Here is a 17328-nt window from a genome sequence, read left to right as displayed (position 1 = left end):
TAGTACTGGCTTCTAAAAAAGGTACAATAATATTGATAATTGTCTCCTTGAAAAATACCAATATGCCAATTTTATCAATCCTTCAAGAACTGACTTAGTGTTTAAAAATGATTAAAAAGAATGTATTAAAAAGATGAGAAAATCCATAACTGAATATATATGCATTTAATTAACTAATTGAAATCCTTCACCATCCCCTCTCTAATTCATACTTTATTTTTAAGAAATCTGTATGCCAATGTCTTTCAAACTGTGAGTAACGAAATTCAAACCTGGGAATGTCATGCTTGCTTATAACAGGATACTGTATGTTTTTTTTACATGCACTGTGCTCGTAAGTGTCTTAATATACAATCATAAGAAAAATAAAAAAACATCTGTTAAGATATGGGAAATTGAAGAGACCATATTTTATGTGGTTTGCAGTAGTGGTTTGTACTAGTGTAACTTGTAAATTTAGTTATGCTGTAGGTGACTCGTAGTTGAATGTGTGTTGAATGTGTGAATATAGATGTCTGTCTTAATGTATTCTTAATACTGTCCTAGGTGCCTGTTGACATATTTGAATGTCTGATGGAGGTACTGTATGAGGCTTCCCATAATTAAATGTACTTCTTTATGGTATAACTTCTGTTTTACTGTAAACCTGTACAAAATAAACAATCCATCTTGGAGGTTATTTGTATCATAGATGCACTGATGCTAGCACTTAGAATAAAGAACATTACATTCATGAGAAGAGCAACCTCCACAGAGTATGAATAATATTACTGTTACAGTATAAGCAAACAAATCTGCTGATTTCATAACTCAAAGGCAGAAATATGTTTTAAAGATCTACTGGCCCAACTAAAGTGTAGTTCAATAAAAGATGTAAGTATGAAGGACAGTACCAGTAATATACAATATTATTCAATGTAATTACTTCATACTTGATAAAAAACCTGGCCAAACTAAGTTTGGAGTAATTGCTGGTGATTATAAAACTTGGTCATTTTCACCAAGCTCACTGGTAACATCTTCTGCATAAGTAAACAATTAACTATATAATTACATCTGGGCTAGCTCTAGAAAACATGGTTTTAAAGTTCTATCATTTAGAAGTATTTATATACAGATATTGATATTCTGTTACACAGCATTGAAAAAGTACTCAAAGTACCCAAAAGTACTCAAAGTACTCATAATATCAATAACAAAATCAATAAAAATAGATAAAATGCCTGCATATAAATTCAGCAATTTGCACTCTGTACACAATTACGCACCATATCCATTTTTAAAAGTAAATCTCTAATCATATGGCCACAGTTAAAATTTTCCATGACCATCATATAAATTACTTGTGAAGCAACTGCTGTATAAATTAAGCCACAAAAAGGAAGTGTGGTTAGTTTTGTGTTCCTTACTTTTTGTGTAAGGCTTCAACTGGCTATTTGATGATCAGGGCCTTTAGTAGTTTGCTGTGCATTTCAATGTGCATTTCAAATGTATTCGGTTGTAATCTATTATTCTGTAATAGATGCTCATACAGTAACTACCAAAAGGTTTATACAAATCTACCAGTTCAAACTTTTTTTCAATTCTTGTTTAATTGTTAAGATTGTAGTATCTAATGAGACGTTTTGAAAACAAAGGTTTATAAAACCTCGGTACCTTTATAGATCTGTTATCTTACTAGTTAAGGAATTCTAACATCAATTATTAAAGTAACAGAAGTTCAAACTTAAAATGTAGACTCTGACAACAAGGCATAGAAAAAAACCATTATTATAGATTATCTGGTGTAATCCAAATTATGTTTCAAATTCTTCATGTATTCTCTTTTACTAAAAGTTATTTCATATCTAGAAGTACATTCAAATAGAGTAAAATATGTCAAACCCATTAGTATTGTCTTGTTTTCATATAGCATCTTAAATCCTTTTTTACCCTAGTTCACTTCCAACGTAAGAATAAAATACAGGAAACCTACCTCTCCATTTGTTCAACATTAATGAAGTGTTAATGATGTCAACACTCTGATAAGACATCTTCTAGGTCACCAGTCAGATCATGTTAGACACAAGTTAAATAAAACAGCTCCAAGCAATTGGTGTTAAAAGCAAAATGCAAATACTGTGCTTTAGCAGGGAGAAGAGAGTTTTCTGAAATGGAAATCTTTTTCATCCAAGAGCAGGGTTCCTCTTTAGTCTTGCTTCCTTCCTTATGGAGAGCCCTCCCCTGCTCGCAAGAATAGTAAACAGCCTGAGAATAAACTGAAAAAACAGTCCTAAGACACCCAGCGGAGCCCCTTTGCTTTTATTTCTGTTGTAACCTAATCAACACAAAATGATGGAGTCACCACCTGTGCTTTTCACCTACTTCTGTCTGGTCTACTTCTGTCTGGTCTGTGTTGCTTTATTTTGTTGTTGCTATATTATTGTCCCAAGGAAAAACAAATTCATGTACAGTATGTATGTCTCCATGTCATTATTCTTCCTGGTATTGCCATGGTTTGCAATATAGTGTATAATATTTCAATCCAAATAATGCAAGTTTGTCATGTAACGATTTTTCTGTTTGTTTACGTTCCATAATTCACATAATTTGTAAGTTAGGTTCCTTTTGTAAAGCTAATATTTGAAAACAACTCTATATTGCTCTGCATTGTTGATGCTGTCATTATCAGTTGGTACAGCAATGTCTTACTTTTAAAAAAGTGCTGCTTTTGGCTAAAGATGTTAGCTTTCTGTAGTGGGAAAACTAAAATTATATGTTGCCTTGTCTCTTTACACTGTGCACCATGGTATATTTATACACAAAGTATCACTTTGTTAGACCAAAAACAAGGTTTTCAAAGTAGATTGAACTCTTATGTTGTAAACTGTTTTCTAGAAAGTAGCAATAGTTTTAACCCATGAAGTAGAAAAACTAAGGACTGCGCATTTTTTACAACTCTCTATTTTTCTAGAGTACATTTGCCAATATTTATCTTAACATTTCATGTAATATTAACAAATAAATTAATCAAATTAATCAATAAATTATGCTATAAATTAAATTAAAAACTCAAAAGATTAAGACGCTACTGAAAGAAAGTGATCTGACATGATTACACATAACGGAATGTCACACTCTGATTCATCTTTGCAGCTACCGAACCATGAGCTCACTGAATGAAGTAATATATAATGATGATGTTACTTCCGCATACAGAGCCAAGGTTTCAATAATATATAGAGAGCTTCTTTGTTTTTTAAATCCTTTCAAGTAAATTGAAATGGAAAGATTCAAATTCTCCCGAAAGGGTTGGCACATAAATTTCACTCACTGTCACAAGGGAATTAATTCTTGACCTGTGATATAACACATAATTTTCTTTTTTCCACACTTTACTCCTACTAGCAGTTAACAACCTAAAAATATATAACGGAAGTGTAACTAGGGACCATGAAGAGTATCAGTTTACTTGGTCCTCTCTAAATTACTATCACTATCAAACTGAGTAGAAATGAACACAGAAGTTTAACTCTGTGGCCTATAGTACAGTGCCTTAGTATCAAAATACAGTACAACTTAAAACATCTCTCAGGGCATTATCTTGTTCTAAAAATTATTAAATTAAAAATCTATAACATGGATTTATAATAATCGTTATCACAAATCAAAATTAAACCACAAATGTAGCATGTCATGTTGATGAAACAAAATATTTTGTTTTAATTTTTTTTCTGAAAGTTCAGTGTTATCCATTTTAATAATAACAAGAACAATAATAAGGTACCAAGCAATCTTCTCCGGCATCTTAGAAGGTTCGTTATTAATTTATTTTGCTTCCACATTATGGCATGTCACAAGTAACACATATCCTAACTCCCAAGACTTCTGTCACGACCCCCAGGCAGTCAAGACCAACTCTTAAGCGATCTAGATAGATAGATAATACTTTATTAATCCCGTAGGGAAATTGATGTGTCCTAATCTAATCAGCACCAGCAGCGGGTGATTATTAACAAACGCCGCCGAACGAGTTAAACCACCTGCACACACTCCACCGTGCGGTGCGCAGTACTATTTATACCATCTTTACCTGCTTCCCGCTGCTTGGTATTGAGTCTACTCCTTGAGAGCTTTACCTGGTGTTTTTTTTCCCCCTGTACCTCGGTTATTCTGGATATTGGACTCCCCCTCTGCCTTTTCGACTTTGGACCTCGCCTCTCGCCTCTCCCCTCGGACTGTTTGCCACCGGTGTTCTCCCTGGATTACGATTTACCTTAAACCTATTGACCACGACCTTGCCTCTCGTTTTGGATTGTTCGCCTGCTTCATCTACTACCCGTGCCTGCGTCTGCACAGGATCCTTGGATCTTCCCACCAGGGATTCCTAACAACTTCCTCTTACTACAAAATAGACTTATCAGTTTAAAATGTACAGTGTTAACCATTTTAAGTAATAAAACTGCCTTTAGGCCAATCCAATGTTTCTTAATGTTTATGAATCATACAGCGACTTCTTATATATCACTAAAAGTCTCGTGTTATCTTTTCAGTTACTGTATAATGTTTATTCAAAAATATTTTCGATGTTAATCCAGGCAGAGAAAATATTAAATCAAAAAAGCAATAAGGCTGATTTTACCAAAACTGTTAATGAGAAATCGCTTTCAGAAAATCTCCAGTGTGCTTCAGTTGTTTTAATTTGAGTGTATAAACAGTCAGTTTTAACAGGATGCTGTAGGAAGTAACAGAAAGACACTACATGTTAAAAGTATCACTCATTCAGTCACAGTAATGACATAGACACAGAAAAACAAAAAAAAAGGAATTTTAAAAGCTTACTTGGTCTTGTCACAGTCTAACATTATTTAAAGAGATCAAACTCTCTTCCTGTATTCTAAAATACAATGGGAAAGAAGACACAGGTTGTTTCTTTTATGTTCAGTAAAAAAATATATTTTGTTCACCTCTGCTCTATATATGTTCAAAGACTGTTCACTGTGGGGAATCCTGCAAAGACATTTTAATATTTTCACAAACAGGAAAAGTTTCATTGGCTTTCAATTGTTGTAACAAAATACACAACCAATGCTGACTTTTTGTAGACTACAAACTTACTATTCTGGCCAGAAGGACGTGCCATTGCTGTTTTACAATAATTATTTACACAATAATTTGATGATGTACTGGACTTGCAAATTTCAGCTCTCATCCTTTCAGTAAAGATAGAGGATACATCATTGTGCTTAAACTTAACTGACCACCATAGTAGTAGCTACACGCAGTGGCATATAAAATTCTAAACTTTATGGGAATGTGCTGACCAGAGGATTGTTGGAAATATACTGAATGTTTATTGATAAAACAGGATAAAAGTACATTGCAAACGTCTATTTAGTGTAATGGTGTAATGGTTCAACCTTTGCCCAGAATCAGTGTTCTATGATATCTTGCAAGATATTTTTTGTCTCTTATTTACACACTTCAAGCCTACATGAACACTCCTTTGATGAAACAGGCATATCTTATCGTATAGGGTTCCATAATAAGGTGGAGTTCAACTGCAACTCTTTGATTTGTATTAATGATATACTGTAACTGGATTCCATATTAACCATCCTGGAAAAATTCTTATATTGTTGAGGTTATTTATGTTTTAATCATTTAAATCGGTTATTGTTTATTATGACAGTTAACACAGTTAGTGTTTATTATGTTCCTAAAAAATAGTACTATGCAGCATTAAAAATGAGGGATTGTGCAGAACATCTGAACCTCTCGAATGACACCCACAGTATGCAGTACATAAACATATATACTGTACAGACTGTACACTGAAAGTATAAATATACTTTCTTAAGTATTCTGATGAGTTGCTTTCTTTTACACATTATAATATTTTGTTCACCCAGCAACATATCATGTGACTTGACACATGCAGCACAAAGCAGCAGCAGAACTTCACATGTGGTTTACGTATGCGGGGCTATTTTAGTAACTGAAGCATTTCTTTCATAGACAAGCTAGATTGCTTGCCTTTAAAGGGGCACTGCAAAGCACCATGTGTTATGAGGAATTATTTCTGCTTCTGAGCAGTTTTTTTTTTGAATGGAGACATATCCTACAAGCGTTTAAACACTTATAAGTGCTTAAACAAAACACCTCACCTCCACATCAGTTAGAATGTACAAAACACCAATATTTACAAAACATTTAATAATAATGTGGGATAAACATCCATGTTACAGAAGGAAGACACATTAAATGACCTTTCGAGATCCTGCTACATACACCAAGTTATCTTAAATACAAGATATGTATGATCCCATTAGCAATCAGAGACCTATAATGTAAATGTGAGGACTAATTGTACAATTGCACAACCCTAATTGTACTCAGAGGAATGGAAACTAAGAATTTTAGAAATACATGAACAGTGAACTTCCCTTTCAGACAGAATGCATTCATAAACAATTATGAAAGGCAACATCACTGCCCTGGTGCTTAGAACCACTGAGGTTCTCTTTTGAAAGGCCTTTGGCGCTGTGTTGCATGCCACTAACCTTGCCACCAGTGGAATCCTGTTGGCCTACATTGCTGTGACACAGCCCATATCCTAGGGAAACCATGACCGTGGATGGTGCGTCACGTCATCTCCAACATCCTGCTCCAGCCCAGCCATGATATGCAAGTGATTAAGCTTTTCTAACCGCTTCATACAATTCAGTTGTGGGAATCGAAGCAAGCAATAGGCGCAAGGCAGGGTTCACCCTGGACAGAATGTCAGACCACTGCAGATGGATTAACACACATAAATAAAACCCTGGAAACTAAATATACAAAATATTCTCTTGGATATGATGAGTGAAAAGTCTAAGACATAATTTAGCATACTCAGAAAATATATCAATAATTTTATGGGTAGAAGATAAGTCAATGGTCATAGTCATAGGACTTGGTACTTAAAATGTTCATAGGATTAGCTTTTTAAAAGATTTCTAGTTCAATTTACAGTGCAGGTCCACTTGGATTCAACGTACTTGGCCTCCTTTATCCTTTCCCCATTTTAGATTGTTTATTCCAGTAAAACACAACTCAGTTTTAGACCTCCAGTCAGGTCTTGGTGGGTGCCTTCAGGTTTTCATCGTTTACAAAACCCATACCACAAAATCAGGCCTTCAGATTTCAAAGCAGACCATTGCCAACCCAAGTCCAGTTCGGAATTGTAGAATGGTTGATTCACCTTATCAAAGTTGCATTCACAATTACAGTAGCAGTTCTACATATTGGCAGGTTATAAATGAGCTAAATGTGCCTCTCACAGAGCTTACTAGTACAGTTATGGAAACGACTATATAAACTAGAGTATAACTTCATGGTAACAGCATGTGACGGTATTAGCATGGATTTAGGAAGAACCACAATTGTTTAGCTTGCTATTCTTTTTTGACAAGCAACAGTGGCCAAGGATTTTTAAAAAATAACATGTTCAGGTTTCCTAAATGTTTTTAATAAAATAACTGATTAATTTAACACATAGAAGTTATTGGAAAGTGTACAGTAAGATTGGATTAACATAGTTTTAACAGGCTCAGGAAAGTTAAGGATATTAAGTTTGACCTGAATCTCTTAATGCCCTTGCAAAGTCAACCATTTTCTGTGTTCCATGTCACCTATACAATATAATTATTCTACCTCTTATCTTCTTGTTTTCAGATTGCATCAGTTTTAGCAAAACTGATTTTACATCATATTCACTCCTTGCATACTTCCATGGACTCCTTCAGCAAAGATTTATATATTAACTGATAATAATTAAAACCTGGACATGTAGAATTTATAAGTCAAAAACATTGATGTTTTAATGTAAGAGCCTCTTTCGTGTTTCTAATGGAAATTCCAAGGTTTTGGAATATCGGCCTCTAGATGTACAATTCTCTGTATCACAGTTCTGCATTCAGAAACACACAATAATAATAGCTAGTTGGCATTCTGAAACAAATGCTGATTTATGTCTAATTGTTAATCTATTTCATAATTCTAAAATATAAAACTAAGGTTCTGAATAATAATATGTTGCTTCCCAACAGCTCTTAATTCTATTTTTTTTATTTTTGTTAGTTTGTATGTTCTCCCCATGTTTGCATGGGTTTCCTCTGGATGCTCCCCAGTTTCCTCGCACAATCCCCATACTGGCAGGTTAACTGACTTTTGGGAAAACTGGCCGGCATGTGAGTGTGTGCATGTGTGCATGTCTGCTTTGCAATGGTGTCCTGTCCAGGGTGAGATCTAGCTCCCCTGCAAATACCACAAATGCCAGTGCCTTGCAAAATTTTGAAGTAAAGGTCTAAAGAAAAATGAAATATGTGATTGCATAAGTATTCAGACCTGTGAACTCAATGGTTGTTAAGGTCTCTTCTAACTTTACATTCCAGCTTTGCACAACTTTTGCCCATTGTTCTTAATTGATTAATTTGCTCAAGCTCTCTCAAGTTACTAGGGAATCACTTACCGTACTGTATGTAAAGCAGTTTTTTATTCTTTCCACAAATTCTCAACAATGATTTTAGTCAGAACTTTGACTGTGCCACTCAAGGACATTCACTTTTTTATTCTTAGGCCACTTCACTGGCCTCATACTTTGGATCATAGTCCCATTAAAAGATTTATTTTATTCCCAGTTTTATATCCTTAGCAGACTTGATAGTATTTGCCTGTTCTTTGCTCTGTCCATTTTTCCTTTAGTCCTAACAAGCTTTCCAGTCCCTGCTGAGAAGAAGCATCCACATACTGTAGCATGATAATGCAACCACCATGCTTGACTGTAGGCTAGCGTAGACACAGAGATGAGCTTCCAATTTGGTCTTTTCTGAATATAAAACAGTTTTCTTTATGTTTGTAGTATAACCTAAATGCTTTCTTCCACACCCTTCCACGGGTTTGCCACCCTACCATACAAGTGTATGTGAATTGTTGACTCATGGACCTTTCCTCCCATCTCAGCAATTGAACTCTGCAGCAGTGTCTCTTATACAAAGAATGCATGGACATTTGTTGAAGTCACCAATGCAAAGAATGCATGGTAATATATATAAATTGCTGCTTCAAACTGTCATGACTGCAAGCTTTAAAGCAACAAAATGTAAAAACTGTGCTAGGGTCTGAATACCTTCGCAAGACTCCGCATATATGATATTTATAATGAATTGAGATGTGACCATATAACAGCACTCAGTGGTCGAGTTTTCTTCAACAGTAGACAGTATTCTGGCACAAGTACAGCAACCCAGAGTGGTCGGTTGCTTATTTATGTCTCTGGGTCTTTTTACTAAGGTCAGAAAGAGGAAATGATGACAAAAAACCTTTGATTTTTTTACCAGTCTTGAATGAAACCACTAGCGTACACAGCTGGTATTTAGCGCCTTCTTCCTTCTCCAAAAATCCTTCCCATTAATTCTCTCCCATTATATATTAAAATAATATAAACTCTGAGAGGACTGAAACCTAACCAACACTGTACACTGACTATGAAATTTTCACTCGGGTTAAAAAAGTATACATATACAGTATAAAGGAATAATTTGCATCTATATCTGATCATCTCAGCTTTTCATATTTCACTTTTCTTACAACAGTCTCTAAGGTACAGTAATCCTGTGCTATATGAATGACAGCTATATGATTTCATTTATAGGTGATGTAGTAATTCCTACCTTTATTTCCATTTAACAAGCAGATCTTCACTCTTTCGAGCTAGGCTCTCATAAAGCATTGCCAAGATTCTCCTTTTCTCACATCTTCACTGATAAGGCAATTACTTTTTATTTTTATTACATTTTAATTTTTTTATAATAAAGGCATGTCTATGCATTAAGAACAAATAGTACAGGATACTACCTGCATTTGTTAATGACTGTAACAATGTAACTACTGTACCGTAAATGAGCAGAAATGTTATTGTTTTCCTACCTATTGTTTAAGCACTGGCTAATGACTTCAAGCACTGGAGACCCGAGAGGGGTTAGAAAAAGCCTGGCAGAAGACGAGGAGCAGAGCAACAGAGGTTGTAAGGAGAGAGAGAAAAACTAAAGACAGGTGACAACAGAGTGGGTGAGACAGTGGTAGGGAATAACTATGATTATGAAATCAGATTCATGCAGCAATAGGGAGCTAGGGAAGGAATAGAGCTCTCACTCAGTTATCAAAATGCATTTAGTCCCATAGCTCAGTCTCTTTATTGTGGCTTATCTTGTAGCATGAGGATTCTCACCCTTTTTTCTCAGACCAATGAAATTCACACTCCTTCCAGTTAGCATTATTTGATTGCCATCCCCCATTCAATACACTAAAACCACTGATAAACATATTAATACACGCACAGATAAAAAGTAGGTGACAGAGTAATGTGGCAGTTAGCTCTGATGTCTCACATCTGTTGGGTCCTGGATTCAGTTTTGGACTGAGGTGTCTTATGCATAGGGTTTGGTTCTTGACAAGCTCCCATGCTCCAAAGCCATGCTGGAGAGGTTAATTTGTGTTTCTACATGGTGTGTAGGCATGCCTTGGGTCCTGTGTTTCTACAGTATAGCAGGCCGTTGCACTTAGCAAATAAATGTGGCTTTCTGATAATTGATGTATGAATGCAATAAATCAAAGCAAACGAACTTCATTATACAGTACATTCTTCTTAGAAATGTGACAACATTCTTCTTATTCTTGTTTTTGTTACAGAACAGAAAATGTATATTCTACCCGCAGAGAAGTTTTTTATCAATATTATTTAGTTTATTCATAAAATATGGTTTCTTTTGTGGTATGCGTGATGACTATGGATCTTTGACACACTTTCTGGATAGAATCAGGAAGTAAATAAAATTTCATGATGCTTCAGATTTGGTAACTCCTGAGATCATGAGAGAAACAAACAATTGCTTACCACACTGAAGTAAGAGACAAGATGTTAAAAGGGTTAATAACTTAAGTCAGTTCTGCCTGAAAATTAGACTTCTAAGCAACAGGGGTTTATGGCAGGAAAGGGGGTTAACTGATAAGGATTCCAGATGCGAGCAAGGAACCCCCTGGGGGCATAATCTTAAACTGACCATTTGGCCAAATACCATGACCCCCTCCCCTCTTACCATAACATCGAATGACGTCTGAAGCAGCAAGCAAGGACTATATAACCTAAAAGTTTGTACCGGCACATGGAACAATACTTCGGTTTTGTTGTTTCTTGCGGGAAACAAGACTTCGGCTTTATTGTTCCTTGCATGCAATAAACTCATCTGTTTTACTTCATCTCGGGATCAAGAACCTTATTCTTTCTGTTACAACAACACTTACATAATTGCAAGTAGATGTACATAATTGTACAGGAGATGCATAGTCTAAACCTAATTGCTTAGTCATATATTTGTAATTGCATTTCAAAGTTAAGCAAATGATAGAAACACACGTCTATTTAGAAATCGTAATCTTCTAAAGCTTCTACTGTGCATGAATGAATCCATGTTCAATGGAAATATTCATTCCCAAACACATCCACCATAATTAACCCACACAGCCACTGGTCCGTTATCACATTCAGAGCTCACTGTTTTTTTTTTCCCTTGTGATAAAGCAAGACTTCAATCACACTAAGCACATTTGGAAGCTCAAAAACTGTCAGCGTTAGGCTTTGCAAACACAACCCCAGATCCTAGCAGAGCCATATCCATCTGCCATATCACAAGGTCAGATTCTAGCAATGCGCTGTAAATCCAATGCTGCTATCGATTCAAGGATGGATGTAATAAGAACTTGATGTGTGATTTTTTTTTTACCTGATCTCATCTAGACAAGAGGTGCTCAAACAGTAAGGGCAGCTATTTATTTTAACAAATCTGCTTGTACCTAACTGAGACACAAAGTATCATGGACTGCAAGTGGAACAGAAATGTCATAAAATATCTACTGTAATGTCACAAGTCTGCTTTCTTTTTCTGGAAAGTACATATATTAATGTAACTAAAAGCACTAACCCCACATTGCAAAAAGGATATAATTAATCCAATTCACAGCAGTACATAATAAATGATAACAGTTCTAACAAGCATCTTCCCCTCACCTTGTAACCTTTATGAAAATGATTTTGAAACTGCCTAGTGCCATTATTGTAGGTTCCAAAAGTCTAAAAGTAGGTAAATTGAAATTAAGTATATGGCTGACAGAGCATTTTTTACAATATTTTTGTCTGTAAAAAGACCATAGAACAAAAAACTACCTTCAGAAATGGTCTGCAGAACTGTGGAAATATAGGTTGCTGTCTCATCCTCGGGGTAGAGCTGTTTCCACTTCTGCCAGTCACTGAAAAACTGTTCCAGACCTTCAGACTCTGTTACCCCACAAAACAGCAGAACCATCTTGCTTGGAGGGTACAGAACTTTCAGAAAAGTCTCCAGAACATTCGGGATATACAGATTTTCCAAGAACTGTATTGAGAGCAACAACAGAATGCACTTGCTCTTGTGAAAGTCATCCATTTCTGACTCTCCTAGAGGAGTGTTCTTTTCAACTTGTTTCAAAACAACTGACTTCTTGGAAAACTTGCGCGATGAAATAAACACATTCTGGAGGTACTTAGCCCACTCTTCAGCTTCATCAGTGTGAACTATCAGCACTTCACAAGTGTCCATCTGAGCTGAGAAAACAGAAAAAAAATGGAAACAAAATAAGACAAAGAGCTTTTTTTTTCCTGAAGTTAATAATTAGAGCATGTTGGTATTATCATCATTTACTTAGCTGACACATTTATGCAAGGTGAATTATTCTCAGAACAATGGCTGACCTGTAAAAATTAGCTTTGTTAACAATATTAACATCCATAATTAGAAGTATTATAATACTTTTATGATGCTCATAAAATATGGTGAAGCAACTGCATGTAAAATAAGCATACCATCTACTATATACATCTGTAAGGTATTTTATTATATTTAACTGCATTTTGTATTGTCCTGAACCTACCCCATGTACTACAATGTAAACCTGCTGTGGGAGCACAACATTAGTCAAACCAAGTCAGTAGCTACTGTTAAGTCCCAATACTATTGACTACCTTGCAAAACCTGCTACCATGTCTGATCAAAGTTATTCACACAATTTCATGGACAACCTTTACAAAGCAATTCATTTCTGAAAGGTAGCCGATTACTGAAGAAATTCTCATTTAAGCAGTGATATATTAAGTTATAATATTTTTGATCCAATGAAATGAAAAGGGTATACTGAACAGTTAATTGCTCTAACTGTATCCTCTAGCATATGACATTTTTAATTTTGACAACACTGTAAATCTTTTGTTTATACAGGAAAAATGATTTTGAATCTGTGACCCCCCACTCAATTTAAATAATCCAGTGATTTAAAAAAATGCATTTAAGTCACTTGAACTTTGATTTCAAATCAACATTATTTCCTGATTCTTCTTCTTCCGTGAAGTACGTACTGTACATCAACATTATTCCCATTAGTTGAAACTATTATTTTGTGATATTGTTAAAAACATACATTGTCAAAAAAGGCATATTAAATAAACTGTGCTTTTACAAAAGTGTACTGTATAATATTGACACTACACACAAGACAAAGAACCTTTACAAATATCTGTCAGAAGCAAGGAAAATATAATAAATTAAAATGAATGCAAACTAACATGCATATAGTATCCAGAAAAACCTCATACTTTTATTAGCTTACTTTTGAGAAATTCCTTGAGAGTACACACAAGGAAAAATGTATATCTTGTATTTGAACATGTTAATTTCCATACAGGCTGCTCATGCTTTGAATGTCTCATTAATATGAAATTAATAGACATGTATCACTCCAAATATTATACTTTTCAAATAACTGCCCATTCAGTAAATATTCATTATTTTACAATGTAGTCAGAATATCAAATATTATTTTTGATTAATTCATTTCATGTCTAAAATGTCCAAATTTATATCAAAACTTGATTCACTTCCTAATTGCAAATTGTCCACTGTTCTTCATAAAAAAGTTTCCAGAAACAAAGCCTAATGAAGCAACCATAACACCTAGATTGAATCTGCAAATTTTTACTTAAATATGTTTAAGCTACAAACTATAGATGAATACAATTTTAAAAGACTGAATTTCTGAAAGGATGAAACTTCACAATATTTTAATTAACATGTAAACATTCTGTAGCATTCTGAACAGTTAGGAAAATGGAAGGAGAAATGACGCAATCCAACATTACATCAAATACTAATAGTATTCATGAATTTGCTTTGTGATTTTTTTTAATTTAAACACCTGGTTGTAAGTTATGTTGTATAATAATTTTATGGATTGCAAAAGAATTTAAAGCATTTGGCATTTATGCATTTTAAACTACTGTATTATGGTACAGCCCCATAATAACAGTACAGTGCTGCTTTGAACCAGCATGTGTGCACGCAACATTTTAATATTAAATACTTCAAATAATAATTGTGGCAATTGTCCATTAACTACAGTATTAAGTGTGTTCAGATATTTTCTGCAATATGTCTAAATTTAGAAATATGTCTGAGTAAAAAGGACAGAAAACTGACTTCAGATTATTAGTGTAATACGACAATTAAAAGATCCATTAAAGAAAAAGAAATATTAAGAAATGCTAAGAAAGATTATACAGTAGGATAACTGTAAGGATTTGTAAGGATAAATTAACACTAGTACCAAACCACAAATTGTCTGAATTCTCATTTCTGTTTGAGTTCTAAATGCTTACAGCTAAGCTTAGTGTACAGTTAGTATAAAAATGGGACAGAATTTGACTCCTTAGGGACCTATGTACGTTTGTACAGGTAATATGCCATTCTCTTTGAAGACATATGTTTCTTTACAATATTTGCTTCATAAAATCCAAACAACTGTTACTTTCAAAAGTCAACAATTCAAGCAGCTTGTAAACTGTCCCTTTTTTACAGATAGCTTTTCTAGCACAGTCTTCAAATTGTTAGCTAAAGGAAAATAACAGCACATTTTATAAAACTCTTCGGTTTAGGATGAGAGATTATTTTCATAAGATTCTATAAATGAATTTTCCATTACATAAAATGAGAGTACAATACAGTATATAGGGTTTTCTTAAATTTAAAGAAGCTGATAATATTGATTGTGCTCGTTCACAAAAACAGAACACATTCAATCTCTAAATGTGCGTGACACCTGCACAGTATGTTTTACAGAACACTTCAACATTTCGTGTCTTTCTGTAACTACCACTTTTGTATTTACTTGGAAATTCAGATCCTCATTTCTGCTTTGCAGAGTGGACAAGTCATTTTACTTAGAAATTATGGTTATGATTCCAGTTACATTTCAGTGACTCTAATGAAGTGCATGCAAGAAGCAGATCAGATAAGCTTCTTTTATTTATTCCTCTTTTCCAAAACAATGATGCTTACTGTATAGTATTACACTATAATGGAAATTCTAAACACTGGTTCGCTGCAAATATACTGTACTTCAGAGTTTGCATATATGTTAGGTTCCGTATTCATTTGATATTAGAAAGGTTTAAGCTTTTTACTGATGATAAAGAAAAGACGACAACAAAATAGAGATACGTGCTTACAAATATATACAGTACAAACAATATCACAATTACTTACCTGATTGTGACATGTCGAAAAGACATAAAACATTCCTGGACTCCGAGCTGCTCAGCGGTTCAGCCTGCCTGTATTAACTTAGCGCTTCAGTGACCCTCTATAGCTTCGGCCCTACTGTACATGCAGTCCTGCCATGTTTCAGAAATGTATTTGCTTTTATATCTATGCAAATATGTAAATTGAATGTAAAGTTGTTTCACATCTGGAGGTCTCGATGTAGTCAATAAATGTTTCCAAGTTTCATCTGACAAGTCGACTCTTCCCCTCCATCGCTCCGCAGAGAGTAACAGTATTAACCAGTCACTTTTTCAGTTTCCTGATCTTACTGTGACCAAGCGTCACTTCCTAAAACTGTCATTAACTCCGAAGCTGAAGTGTTTGCACAATCGATTGTTTGACCTGTAGAGAAAAGCAAAGAAAGCACAACCTTGGATAACTAACGCAACATTCCAGAAATCAGGTGACTTATTGCGCTTACTGTATGTATTCTTAGCGCCCCATTAAAAAGCCATTTTAACAACTTTAATACACCTGTAAAGTCATTCCATATGTGGTTACGTACGCATCAACATCAGAAAACAAACATGTCTGCCGCAAATATTTCTTATTTCGATTTTTTTAAGTAGAATGAAAAGAATTGTGAAATAGTATTCATTGGGTCTGCCATTAACGCGGTCGCTTGAACTCAACTACACAATATGACTCAAACAGCATAAACACAGTAAGGTACAGTACATGAATGCAATTTCACGAAGGACCTACAGTTAGGGTTTCTACAAGAAGGACAACAAAAACTTTCATTAATTTAAAATGAGAAAATATTTAAATATGAAAGAATACCATTACTTAACTATTACCATGCCATACGTTACTTTCCCTGGAGCTTTTAGAACAGATGAAAGTGTTTCTAAGGTTCTGTAAGGTTAAAAAATACGTTCTATGGGCTTTGGTACATGGCCTTGTCAATTCAATTAAATGGTCTGGGGAGATACAGTCCTATACAGTACAGTATTTACAGAACGAAAGCATCACAGGTTCTAAAAAAACATCACGACTTCAAGATTCACTGGATAATTCGATTTGCTGTTTTTTTAACTAAATGTAAGGATAACACTTAATCATAATAATTTATCAGGGATAACATACATTTGCTTTTGAGCGTACCAAATGAAATGAAAACATTCAGCGCATATGCAGCCGTTCAAGTATATAATCATTGCAATGCCAAGCTCGATCAAAATGTAAAAAACAGCAACTTTTCAACATCTTTAATGCGGAGGAGGCGAGTTTAACCTTTCGGATTTTTGAGGTTTATTTTTTTTCCATTCTTAATGTTTTGGTTCCCCGTTTCTGAGTTTCCAAACGTAAATTTAGATAAAATAAAACAATTTGTGTTCTGTAAAATGCTGAGTTTCTCAAGTTTATATTTGCTGTTAAATTCTTCTTAAGCATTTGTAATACGTCAGAAAAGACACGCTGTAGAATAAGAAGAAAGGTCAGGACAAAACATCGGAGTACAGTTTTTTTTAAAACTATTTGCAGAAAACATCATTTTTAAATGCACTGAAACACAACCACGTGCCGATTTTGACGCTCGCGGATAAGCTTTACCTGAGCTGAAAATTGTGCTGCTATTCTTAATATTAGTATAATCAATTGTTATTGCTAAAAGAATACGCTT

General features: G+C 34.5%; 1 protein-coding gene across 7 annotated transcripts in view; it reads right to left on the bottom strand.

Moving 5' to 3' along the window:
* The window catches only part of pik3ap1 (phosphoinositide-3-kinase adaptor protein 1), a 42457-nt gene extending 25129 nt beyond the window's left edge, over window positions 1–17328 (bottom strand). For 4 of the 7 annotated variants that reach the window (XM_088915218.1, XM_088915222.1, XM_088915219.1 and 1 more), the window contains exons 1-3: window positions 17259–17328; window positions 15648–16046; window positions 12242–12653 (exon numbers count right to left, since the gene is read on the bottom strand). In XM_088915218.1, coding sequence (XP_088771344.1) covers window positions 12242–12653; window positions 15648–15680 — 445 coding nt within the window. In that variant the 5' untranslated portion in view covers window positions 15681–16046; window positions 17259–17328. Of the gene's footprint in view, window positions 1–1975; window positions 2196–12241; window positions 12659–15647; window positions 16047–17258 lie in introns of those variants that run through there. The other 3 variants (XM_088915221.1, XM_088915223.1, XM_088915224.1) reach the window with 3 other exon arrangements.

Source organism: Atractosteus spatula, chromosome 5 (genome assembly GCF_055471065.1).
Source record: "Atractosteus spatula isolate fAtrSpa1 chromosome 5, fAtrSpa1.hap1, whole genome shotgun sequence".
Lineage (NCBI taxonomy): Eukaryota > Metazoa > Chordata > Actinopteri > Semionotiformes > Lepisosteidae > Atractosteus > Atractosteus spatula.
The sequence above is the reverse complement of the archived record's forward strand: the minus strand, read 5'-3'. Positions and strand labels throughout refer to the sequence as shown.